This window comes from Cricetulus griseus (assembly GCF_003668045.3).
Source record: "Cricetulus griseus strain 17A/GY chromosome 1 unlocalized genomic scaffold, alternate assembly CriGri-PICRH-1.0 chr1_1, whole genome shotgun sequence".
In the NCBI taxonomy this organism is placed as follows: Eukaryota; Metazoa; Chordata; class Mammalia; order Rodentia; family Cricetidae; genus Cricetulus; species Cricetulus griseus.
In genome coordinates, this window is record NW_023276807.1 from 85,802,451 (window position 1) to 85,815,167 (window position 12,717).

General features: G+C 39.1%; 1 protein-coding gene across 3 annotated transcripts in view; it reads left to right on the forward strand.

Annotated features, from left to right (window-relative positions):
• Aftph (aftiphilin) overlaps window positions 1–12,717 on the forward strand; it is a 66,146-nt gene that overhangs the window by 36,046 nt on the left and 17,383 nt on the right. For all 3 annotated transcript variants that reach the window (XR_003479661.2, XM_035452226.1, XM_027388060.2), the window contains exons 3-6: window positions 659–810; window positions 4,416–4,542; window positions 5,328–5,384; window positions 9,225–9,347. Coding sequence is in view for 2 of the 3 variants with exons in the window: in XM_035452226.1 (XP_035308117.1) it covers window positions 659–810; window positions 4,416–4,542; window positions 5,328–5,384; window positions 9,225–9,347 (459 nt within the window). In the remaining variant the exon portion in view is untranslated. The remainder of the gene's footprint in view (window positions 1–658; window positions 811–4,415; window positions 4,543–5,327; window positions 5,385–9,224; window positions 9,348–12,717) is intronic.

Consider the following 12,717-nt stretch of genomic DNA (forward strand, 5'->3'; position numbering starts at 1 on the left):
CTACCTGATGTGGGTGTGGGAACTGAACTTGGGTCCTCTAGAAGTACAGAAGTACTCTTAATGACTGAACTGTCTCTCTACCCTCCTTTTTTTTTTTTTTTTTAATTGAGACACTCTTACTGTGTTCTGCACTTGTTGCACCAGAGGTATTTCAAAAAGGCTTTCACTGTTAAGTGTTTATGTCAAGAAAATGGTTCTGATTAGCTGTGGTAGCCTCCTTCTCCCAAATATTCACCTTCCTTGGTCTGTATGTCTTTCTATTTATTGTGTTAACTGAGTAATGGAGAGAAGATCAATGCTGTCTGATTTCTTTTTTTCCTTTTGTTTTGACTTTCAGAAGATTATTCAAACTTGGAAGTTACTTTCACACTATACAACAGAGTAATAACTTTTTCTTTGTAGAGATCTGTAACATACTAGCATACTATATGGAAAGGACAAGTGGATGCTTGGCACTTTCCTACTTTGTTACCTGCTGCAGCAAGATGATTGCTGAATCTAGAGTAATAGTTGAAGTTGTTTCTCCCACTGTTTTCTGTACTGGAGTGGTGGTTTCCTTCCTTCTTACAGTAGTAGATTGTGTGTGTGCATGTGCACTAAAATTATGACATCATTAAAACTGAAGAAATGAAAGTGAACTTTTTGGGGGTTGATTCAGACAGCTTTACTCAACCGGTTGGAGAGAATTTTCGAAGCCTGTTTTCCTTCTGTACTTGTCCCGGATGCTGATGAGGAAGTTACTTCCCTGAAGCACTTGCTGGAAATCAACACCTCACCGATAAAAACAAGAGAGGCCTTAGCTGAAAGCGGGTAAGTAGTAGATGGTTCTTAGAGAACATTAGATCCTGTTAATTTCAATTGTTCTAATTTGTAAAGATTTTTCACAGCATTGTTTTAAAATATATTTGAAGCCAAAAACATCCCTGAGATGTTTCTTTTGATGTTATGTTACCTCTGACTACATAGTCCAGACTGTACCCAAACTCAGGGCCTCCCACTTCAGCCTCTCAAGGGCTGAAATCACAGGTATTCGTCAGAACACCCGACTTTAATGTATCACCACACTTGGCTTAACTGAAAATTTAGATCTTCTGCTATTTTGTTTTCATCTTCTCAGTACATTTATCTCACTTTGGTTTTGGTTTATTTTTTAAATCTCTTATTTTCCTTTTAACTGTGTAAATACTATGTGCTCTATGTGCTATGAAATTCCACATTCTGAGGAGCTGTAGGTGTAGAGCAGTTGTAGCTCACTGACTTAGCCTGCTTGTAAAAGGCCCCAGGTCTCTAGCACTGCAAAGGGGAGAGGCTGTTTTGTTGTTGTTATTTTTTGTTTGTTTGTTTGTTTTTTTTTTCTAGACAGGATTTCTCTATGGCTTTGGAGGCTATCTTGGAACTAGCTCTTATAGACCAGGCTGGTCTCGAACTCACAGAGATCCACCTGCCTCTGCCTCTGGAGTGCAGCAGTGTAATCCCTCTGCTGGGATTACAGCGTCTAGCTTTTTTTTTTTTTTTTTTATCCACAAATTTTTGAGCATTGACATGACATTCAAAATGTCTATAATTGTGGAGCATTTCATTTAGATGCCTGACTGGGAAACTCTACTCAGGTATTCCAAAACCTAAAACACTCTGAAGCCAAAAACACATCTGCTCTCAAGCACTTTACATAGTCTCTCTCCTTTATTTTCTATATCTTCCCTGCCCCTGAGAGCCTGTTCTGTAGGTGGAGTTTTCCTGTTCTGGCAGCCATTTCCCAAATAACCGAAACAGAGGCTTAATATGACTTATAAATGCTTGGCCAATAGTTCATGCTTGTTACTAACTAGCTCTCACAACTTAACCCATTTCTGTTGATCTATGAATAGAAAAGCTTTTTCTATTCATTTCTATTTTTTATGAATAGAGGCTTTTACATCTATTCCATTTTGTGTGTCCAACTCATTCTCCATCTAGCTGATGACTCCTCTGACTCTACCCTTCCTCATCCTATCATTCTGTTTGGCTTTCCCACCTAGCTTTATTCTGTTCAGCTATTGGCCAAGTCATTAAACCAATCATAGTGACATATTCACACAGTGTACAGAAGGATCATTCCACAGCACTATTCATAAAATCTTACTTGATCAATTTTTACTTGTGATCAAATTTATCAGGCTGCCATCCCCTGCTTCACCTCCACCAAGTCTCTCGCTCCTATTTAGAATGGTTCAGCTGAGGCCTCTTTATACCTGTCATCTTAAGACTTCCCTTATATACTATTTGATGTAGCCTTTTAGGGAGGAAGATGTACAAGAAACAAAGCTGTTGTATATTTTATTAGTGCAGGTTTATACATTGTTGCTGATCTGACATTCCACAATGAAGTATCTTGATGTGAGTCTTTTCACTCATTACACTGATAGCTTGTTCTTCAGTAGTGAACATTCCTTTTATAGTTTTACCTTTACAGTTATCATCTCTCCTTTCCTGAGATTCCTGTTCATTATTTGATGTTAGGGTATCTAAATTCGTTTTCTGTAAATTCAAAATTAATTCCATTTCTGGGCTTTCTTTTTATACTTTATCATTCTCTGCCTCTGGAAGCATCCTTTCCTTCTCAAGTTTTCTCTCTTTCCCATTAAACTAAGTTACTTGTAACTTGTTTGTCCCTCTTTGTGGCCTCAGTATTTCTGGTGTAGGCTTTCAAAAAGGTACAAATCTCATTCCAAGAGATTCAATCTAAGAAAGTGATTCACCATACAATAATATACCCCATAAAATACTGGAAGATGGCCACTGCCAACCTAATAATAGGACCCAAGTAGTAAAAGACATCTTACTGAAAGCTGTAGACTGTAACTAAATAAATGATGGTTCATTGGCTTAATTGAGTATTATGTGGCTATTGGCAAAGTCAGAGCAGTCCCTCCCTGTCCACAAAGAATGTGTTTCAAGATCCCTGAAAATGCCTACAATATTGAATAGTGCTAATGTCTATACATGCTGTGTTTTTTCTATATGTCTACAAATCCTCTAAATTAAACATAGTAAGAGATTATAACTAGTAACTAATAGAAGATTATACTGTAATAAGAGCTATATGAATATGATCTCTCAGCATGTTTTATTGTACTGTGATATGAGATGATACAGTGTCAATTTGATGATATGATATAAGGTGAATACTCATAATTAAAAATTAATGTATTATGTCTTACTAGAATTTCTCCTTTAATATTTTCATACCATAGTTGGCCACAGGTAACTGAAAACCATAAAAAAGAAATGACAATGACAGATAGGGTAGAAGGTACTACTGTACATATGCAGGCCAGAAAATGCATTCTGAGAAATAAATAGAAAATTATATATTACATATCTATGTATAGAGAGAAAGATATATAACATAATTGCACCTTTGTTTGTGGATCAAGACTGAAGGACATAACCAGGTGTTGGTGGCACACGCCTTTAATTCCAGCACTCGGAAGGCAGAGGCAAGTGGATCTCTGTGAGTTCGAGGCCAGCCAGGTCTCCAGAGTGAGTGCCAGAATAGGCTCCAAAGCTACACAGAGAAACCCTATCTCAGGGGGAAAACAAAAGACTGAAGGACAGTTGGACATGGTAGTGTATAATTTCTGCACTCTAGAGGCTAAGGCAAGAAGATCCAGAGGCCAGGTCTACCTGAGCATGTCTCAAACCACAAAAAAGAGAAAACCCAAATATTGAGTAACTATTAAAATGATAGGTTCCAGGTGATTTTTTTCTTTTAAATATTGATTTTTTTTTTAATATCTCATGTACGACAGGCTAACCTGGCACTTACTATGCAGCCAGGAATGAACTTGAACTTCTGATCTTCTTCTCCTGAGTGCTGGGATTGTAGGCCTGCACCACTTCTCAGTGCTGGGATGGAACCCAGGGATTTGGGCATGCAGGGCAGCACTCAGCCAACTAAACTGTAGCCCCAGCCCTTAAATGTTTTCTTTTACAATAAAAATGAACATTCTAGGACTGTAGCGATGGCTCAGCAGTTAAGATCACTTTGCTCTTGCAGAGTACCTAGTTTCAGTCCCTGGCACCAACATGGTGGCTTACAGTTTTCTATAACTCCAGTTTCAGGGGATTTGACACCCTCTTCTGGCCTCTGAACATGAGGCACAAATATGGTGCACACACACACATGCAGACAAAATACTCATACATATAAAATAAATAATCTTTTTAAGGAACAAGCTAGTTGCTGGACTATTTCTTCATAAGAGTTTAACTTACCTTTCTAATTACTGTTAGTGCTGGCTTTTGATTGCACTGAGATAACAGTTGATACAAGATTAATTGCAATGCCTAGTATATCATTAATGTATTGAAGGTGAAGTTTATGGTGAAAGTGCTTGAATAACCTGTTGTTGGCTTCATTGTGGCCTTTACAGTGAACTGCTGGATGTATGGACGGAACTGCAGGATATTCATGATGCACATGGCTTGAGATACCAGTGGGGTGGCTCCCATAGCAACAAGAAGCTTTTGTGTGCTTTGGGAATAGACACTCGAAACATTGTGAGTTTGTTAGAATCTTGAAAAATCCTTTGGTCAGCGTGTTCATTTTTTAAGTTTACTATTCTGTTTAAGCTGTGACTATTTCTCTACAGAGAAATGGTTGGCTTGAATGTTCATTTATTTTGAATATGGCAAAGACACTGTAATGTTCCTCTTAAAGTCAGTGGTCCTTTTTTTTTTATTTGATTGATTGATTGATTGATTGATTATGTATACAGTATTCTGCCTGCCTGTATGCCTGCATGCCAGAAGAGGGCATCAGATATCATTATAGATGGTTGTGAGCTGTCATATGGTTGCTGGGAATTGAACTTAAAACCTCTGGAAGAGCAGCCAGTGCTCTTAATTGCTGAGCCACCTCTCCAGCCCAAGTCAGTGGTTCTCAACTTTCCTAATGCTGTGACCCTTTAATACAGTTCCTCATGTTGCAGTGAGTTCATAACTTTCTTATTTTCGTTGCTACTTCATAACTGTAATTTTGCTACTGTTATGAATCATAATGTAAATATCTGATAGGCAATCGCTATGAAAGGTTTGAGACTCAGAGGTTAAGAACTACTCTGTTTGCTTTTCCTTAACTGTAAAATGGAAGATTGGACCGGGTTACATATTTATACACATGTAGTATATATGTCTGTATGAGCCCATAGGAAAGCTTATAGTTTATTCTGTTCATCATTCACAGTATATATACTAAAACATTGTAAGCATGTTAGAAACAATTTTATTGTGTGACAGATAACTCATTCTCTAATACATGTACTTTCTCCCTAATGCAAACATAGCTGTTTACTGGCAATAAGAAGCAACCTGTTATAGTGCCCATGTATGCAGCAGGGTTGGTAAGTACAGAATATTTCTACATATATTCATCTTTGTTTCATTTATTTTTTAAAACCATCTTACGTAGCATGACAAAAAAAATAGTTGCTTGTTTTGAGATACAGTCTTTGTATGCAGACCAGGCTGGCATAGAATTCTCTATATAAACAAACAGACTGGCCTTGACTTACAGAGATTCACCTGTCTGGCTTTGCCTCCTGAATGCTAAAATTAAATCACTACACCTGTCAGAAAGTGTTTTTGTTGTTGTTATTTTGTTTGGTTGGTTTTGGGGTTTTTTGTTTGTTTGTTTGTTTTGGGGTTTTGGTTTTTTGGTTTTGGTTTTTGGTTTTTTGGTTTTTCAAGATAAGGTTTCTCTGTGTTAACAGCCCTGGCTGTCCTAGAACTCACTCTGTAGACCAGGCTGGCCTCACAAAGATCCACCTGCCGCTGCCTCCTGACTGCTGGGATTAAAGGTGTGTGCCACCACTCCTGCCCACAGGACCAGGGTCTGGTCTCACCTTCATAAGGCAGACATTAAAGCTGAGCCATCCCCTTGCCTGTCTTTTCTAAACTTTTAAAAAGAAAAACAGGAGATAAAGTACCTGAAACCTTAGAGATATATTTTAATTCAAATCTTAATTTTAAATAAAACAACATTGAGATAATGGATATCAAAAGAGCTTGACAGTACCAAATTATAGTATATGAAAATGAGCTAGAACCTTGAAGTTTCTATTAATATTTTAATATTTTTAATGTAAATTTTGTTTTTCCAGATATGCCAGAGAGTTCTGGCAAATGGGCATTTTTTATTTTATTTTATTCTTTAGCAAGATTCAGTCACATTTTGTAGCTTTGTGGGGAGTGGGTATGCATGTGTGGTCAGTGTGCATGTGGGTACACGTATGCATAGAGGCCAGGGTAGGACATAGTAGTCCTGCTCTATAACTCTCAGCTTTATTCCTTAGAGACAGATTGCTCACTGAACTTGGAGCTAGGCAACAAGCCCCAGCCAAGCTTCTGTGTCCAGCACTCACAATGCTGGGGTTACAGGCATTCATGAACAGCCACACCCACTTTTTAGGTGGGTCCTGCAGATTTTAGCACAGGTCCTCAGGCTTACACAGCAAACATTTAGTGCTATCTTCCCAGCCTCTCAGTCACATTTTAAAGTTTGTGGTTTTGGGGTTAACTACTCCTAAATGAAAATGTCCTATCCATTAAGCTAAAAAATGTCATGTTATTATAAGGAATAAATTGAATTTAAGGGGAAAATGTTGTAAAAACTAAAGAAAGTTGGGTGTGCTGGTACAGACCTATAATCCCAGCACTGAGGAGGTAGAAGCAGGAGGATCAGGAAGGAGTAGAGGGTATTCCTTTTCTCAAGGCTAGTTCAAGAGTAGCCTGGGCTACATGAGACCCTTGTCTCAAAGAATGAAAGAAAAAGTAAGGAATCATAAAACAGTCTAAATTTACCACCTAATGTGTGTGTAAAGTACAACTTGACTTTTCTTGATCCAGTTTATTTTCTATGAATAAGTACTAATTTTATTGGTACTGAACTAGAACATTGTGATTTGTGTTCGTAGTTTGTTGTGAGATTTTCTTTGCCGAAGCTTTCTTAACAGTTTCTGCTCCCTTATTTACCTTGTGCTGTATGCTTTTCTGTTCTAGGTAAATACAGTCCAGAATATTTCTCTAATTTATTGGTTATCTGGGTTTCTTTTTTCTTTTTTTTTTTTTTCAAACAGTAGTGCTCCAGAGGTTGTTGGTGTAGTCTCTTGATCTGAGTAGCAGCTAGGAATGTCACTTGTAGACAGTCTGGTGAGCTTGCCAGCAAGGACCTACATTATACACACGTGTCACATCATAGCATTAGCTGGCTCACAGTCCTGTGAGGAGTTGGTGGCTAAAGCTTACACTGCATTTTTAAACTTTACTGCCTATAATAGTAAAAATTTACTGTTTTTAAGCCCTGTACTAAAATTTATTTAGTGAACATAAATAGATCTTCCCACTTCTGTCTCTGTGGTTTCTGGATGTGGGTGGTAGGGGTACATGTTGCATGTCTCTGTCCATCTGCTTCCCCACCCAAGCAAGCATCACTGTGCCCACCTTATTTCACCTGAGTGAACATGAAAGTCCTCATGCTTGCAATGCCAGTACTTTATCCAGTAGTATCTGTAATACCAAAGTTTAATTATGTCTGTATTTTTTTCCCTGTGGTGCATTTTATATGAAGGAGTAGACCTGAGTAATTACTTAAGGTTCTAATTTTCCAATTTCATCAAAATTGATTTGAAGATTTAAGACACTGATTTCTGTGGTCTGGGTGTGATGGCACATGCCTTTAATCCCAGCAGTAAGGAGGCAGAGGCAGGTGATCTCTGAGCTCAAAGCCAGCCTGCCTAGTCTACAGATTGAAGTTTCAGGACAACCAGGAGTATACAGAGAATATATTGTCTTGAAAAAAACCAAAGAATCCAGGCAGTGGTGGCTCACACCTTTAATCCCAGCACTTGGGAGGCAAAGACAGGTGGATCTCTGTGAGTTTGGGTTTCAGGAAAACCAGAGCTACACAAAGAAACCCTGACTCCAAAAGAAAACAAGAAAAAAATGAGAAGGGAAAAAAAAAAAGACACAGATTTCTGGTGCTGCGTTAAGCTTTTTATTAAGTGAATCTGAGGCAAAACTTGAGAATTTATGCATCTGATAAAATTTTAGTGTTGTTAATTGGCAACCACAATTTGAGCACCACTGGTTTAAATCATAGTTCAAATTAAGAAATTTAGCTGACATAGCCAGGCATTGGTGGCTCACACCTTTAATCCCAGCACTTGGGAGGCAGAAGCAGGCAAATCTCTGTGAGTTCCAGGCCAGCCTGGTCTACAGATCGAGTTCTAGGACAACCTCCAAAGCAATACAGAGAAACCCTGTCTTGAAAAACAAACAAACAAAAAAAGAGTACCAAATATGTTTTCTTGTTCTATAAGAACATATTAAAGAACCTGTAGAATACATATGTGGTACTAAGTTGACCATGAACTTATTTTCATCTTTCTGTCTAGTACATGAAAGCCTGCCATGTGTATTAGTGTGAAGAATTGGGTCTGTGGAAAGGGGAAGAGTTGAATGTATAAGTTGTTTTTATCAGTTTACACCTCTGTGGGAGTGGGGATTCTTCTTAACAGGCATCTTTAGAAATCTACAGGTTCTGAAGTTACTGTCTTAGCAGCTTTGATTTTGAACACTCATACTACATAGAGTTAAGAGTGACTGGTGTGTAGATATATATGTTCTAAATATTCAAGAGCTTAGAAAGTGTGTTTGAGCTGGGCGGTGGTGTTGCATGCCTTTAATCCCAATACTCAGGAAGCAGAGGCAGGCAGATTCAAGGCCAGCCTGATCTACATAGTGAGTTCCTAGACAGCCATGGCTATACAGAGAAACTGTCTCGAACCCCCACTCCCACAAAAGTGTGTTTGAATTGTTTCAGATGCAGTGGAGTATATAGTGTTTTCCTCTCTGAAATGGCAGTCTCTATACTTTATTTGCTGAACCCAGGATCTAAGTACTGAAACACCAGCTCAGATTTAAACACATTAAATTCATACTAGAAGACATTGTGTTTTCAACATACCACCATGTAAAAAGGTTTCCTTTTCATGTAATATTAGTGTCTTAAGCATCATAAAGCAAAAATCTTATTTAAAATGGAAGATTTGACTTAAAAAATTTTATTCTAAAATAATCTTTTATATATAGTATTTTGAAAATGATTTTTTTCTTTTAGATTGCCATTATTATAAACTTTGTGTTGATCGATCTCCAATGAATGACTAATATACCTTTTTCAGGGTATGTTAGAGCCTACCAAGGAACCATTGAAGCCACTATCTGCTGCAGAAAAAATTGCTTCTATTGGCCAGACAACCATCATGACACCAGAAATGAATACATGTACATCTGATCCATTCCAGGTAAAAATATTTGTATGTGTGTAAGCATGTATATAGACACATTACCACACATGCTAGTTTGTTTTCTTTAATACATGTTTTTATCTTTATATTTGTAAAACTTCATGGTAAACATGTTTTTGATTGTTAATTAACATTCTCAGAATACAGTGGACAAATTATCTGTAATTTTCAAAAACAAAAAGATGCCTGGGTAGCGGTGGCACACGCCATTGATCCCAGCACTTGAGAGGCAGAGGCAGGTAGATCTCTGTGAGTTCGAGGCCAATCTGGTCTACAAAGTGAGGTCCAGGACAGCCAGAGCTACAAAGAGAAATACTGTCTCACAAGAGAATGAGGAGAGAGAGAGAGACAGATAAAACATAGGTCCAATCCTTTAAAGTGTGTTTCAAGAAACACCTGTTGTTACTGCTGTATGCCACTGTGGTTTATTCTTGGGCATAGTTTATTTCATTTCCAAGCCAGAATATTGTTAGCTTGGTATTAGTAGATAGCCAAGCCTGGTATGCACACTGCCTGGCTTTATGAATGGTCGGTACCCTCCTGGTCTCAGGTACCCTCCTTTCCTTGCCCTCACACATCACTCACAGGCCTACTCTGCCTGAGCTGATTCCTAAAGTTATCTGCCACAGCACATTTAGTTCTACCTTGATTATCATCCTCATTGCTACAGTGTTAGCTGCTTTGGTATACTTACTGAAAATGGAACTTTTGTATTGAGACACTTCATATACCTTCTTTCTTCTTTTCCTCCTCTATACAGCCATCCTCTTGCTTATGTCATTGGAGTTAGCTGTTGCTTGTCATTTTGCCCCTACATCTTAGAAGCTTCTTCTGGTCATAGACTTACACTGTGTTATATTTTTATATTATTTAATTCAGACTTAAGACATATTCCAGTTAACCAAATGAAATTGGAATTTTGTGCTGAGTTGCTTAGCTCCATACCTGTGATTCAGCTTAAAAGAGGCACCTGAAGTGTATTATGAAGATCTTCTTCACATAAAGCCATAAGTTTCACCCCTAGTCATCGGGATGCCATGTATAATTTTCATGTCACTTTTTTGGTCCATACAGTAATATTGTTGTATCTGGTGGTGGTTGTACTTTTCTAGTGACATGACCATAGCCGGTAATGCTGAAAGTTTGCAAATTATATCAGGAATACTTGTTCTCATTCTCTCCCTCCCCCTCCCCATAAAGCATACTTCCTTGTGTGTTTTCATTTTTAGCATCACTGAATAGTGACTTTCAAGCATACCACAGTTGCATAATTGCATAATTTCTTTTTAATCTACCTAATCTATCCCAATTTAAATACTTATTTTATGGTTTGGGTCCCCCCCCCCCCACCTGAGTAGGATTTGTCAGTCCTACAACCATTGCTTCTCCTGTTGAGGGGTTTTAAAACTTTGGAGCCAAGTGTACTGACACATCTGTAATTTCAGCACTTGGGAGACTGAGGCAGGGAAATCTTGAGTTCAAGGTGAGAGGGAAATTAGTAATGGCACCATACAAATGTAAAAGGAGGAGATACCAGGGTGGCTTTTTTTGAACTCAAATTTCATTGTATGGAGGCAAGTATGACTGGCAATATCAACCTGGTCATCAGTAACCGCTTCAGCCACTTGATAGAGCTATTTTAGTTGTGGATCAGTGTTAAGACTCAGGGTGGAAAATGGTTATCTCATACCATGCACCCCTTTTCAATAAGGAAACATGCTTGAGAAAGCTAAATGACTTGCCCAAGACCATGCGTCAGTGAGTCAGACCTGGGATAGAGCCAGGTCTCATTTCACCACCTCCATGTTTCTGTCCTACTTACAAACTAGGTTTCCCCCAGCATTATCTTAACTAGATATCCATGGTATTTCAAAGACAGAACAAAGAAAAGACCTGCGTGTCCTTTGTCTACATGCCCCTTTGCTACCTTTCGCATAATTATAGTAAATATAAAGTACAATCAGGAATGAGATAGGTTCTTGTTTATATAGGTGTGTATCATGTGTGGATGTAGGTAACCACCCCATAGTCAACATACAGAACCCTTCACTCACTACAGAGACCTCCTTAGGAGCTGAGAGTGTAGCTCAATGGTGGACAAGTGTCAGGCCCTTGGGAGCTAGTGCACAACACAGACACGGAACAAAGACACCCTGAGTAGTTATGCTATACCTCTTTCCCACTGTCTTTTATCTCTGGCATCTCTTTTCTTAATTTTTATTTAAGTTAAAAACCATCTTATTTTACATACCAATCCCAGTTCCCTCTCCCTCCCATCCTCCCATGCCCCTCACTAGCCCCTCTATCCCACCCTGCATCCACTCCCTAGGGAAGGGGAGGCCTCCCATGGGGGATCATCAAATTCTATCACATCATTTGGGGCAGGACCTAGGCCCTCCCCCTTTTATCTAGGCTGAGAGAGTATCCCTCCATAGGGAATGGGCTCCCAAAGCCCATTCATGCACTAGGGATAAATACTGGTTCCACTGCCAGAGGCCCCATAGACTACCTAGGCCCCCCAACTGATACCCACGTTCAGGGTTCGGTCCTATGCTGGTTCCCCACTGTGAGACTGGGGTCCATGAGCTCTCACTTGTTCAGGTCAGCTGTTTCTGTGGGTATCCCCAGCATGGTCTTGACCCCTTTGCTCATCACTTCTCCCTCTCTACAACTGGATTCCAGGACTTCAGGTCATTGCTTAGCTGTGGATCTCTGCTTCTGCTTCCATCAGCTACTGGGTGAAGACTCTAGGATGGCATTGAAGGTAGTCATCAATCTCATTATAAGGGAAGGGCATTTAAGGTAACCTCTCCACTGTTGCTTAGATTCTCAGTTGGGGTCATCTTTGTGGAACCCTGGAGATTTTTCCTAGTGCTAGATTTCTCGGGCGGGGGAGAGAGGGGTCCATGTATGTCTCTCTTAGGGAATGCCTTGTTTTCTAACTTCTCTGGGTTTGTGAATTGTAGGCTGGTAATCCTTTGCTCTATGTTTAATATCCACTTATGAGTGAGTACGTACCATATTTGTCTTTCTGTGTCTGGGCTACCTCACTCAGGATGGTTTCTTCTAGTTCCATCCATTTGCTGTGAATTTCAAGATGTTACTCTTTGTTTCCACTGAGTAGAACTCTGTTGTGTAAATGTACCACATTTTCTTTATCCCTTCTTCAGTTGAGGGACATCTAGGTTGCTTCCAGGTTCTGACTATTACAAATAATGCTGCTGTGAACATAGTTGAACAGATGTCCTTGTGGTATGAATGTGCATCCTTTGGGTATATGCCTAAGAGTAGAATTGCTGGATCTTGAGGTAGACTGATCCCATTTTCCTGAGAAACTGCCATACTGATTTCTACAGCTGTACAAGTT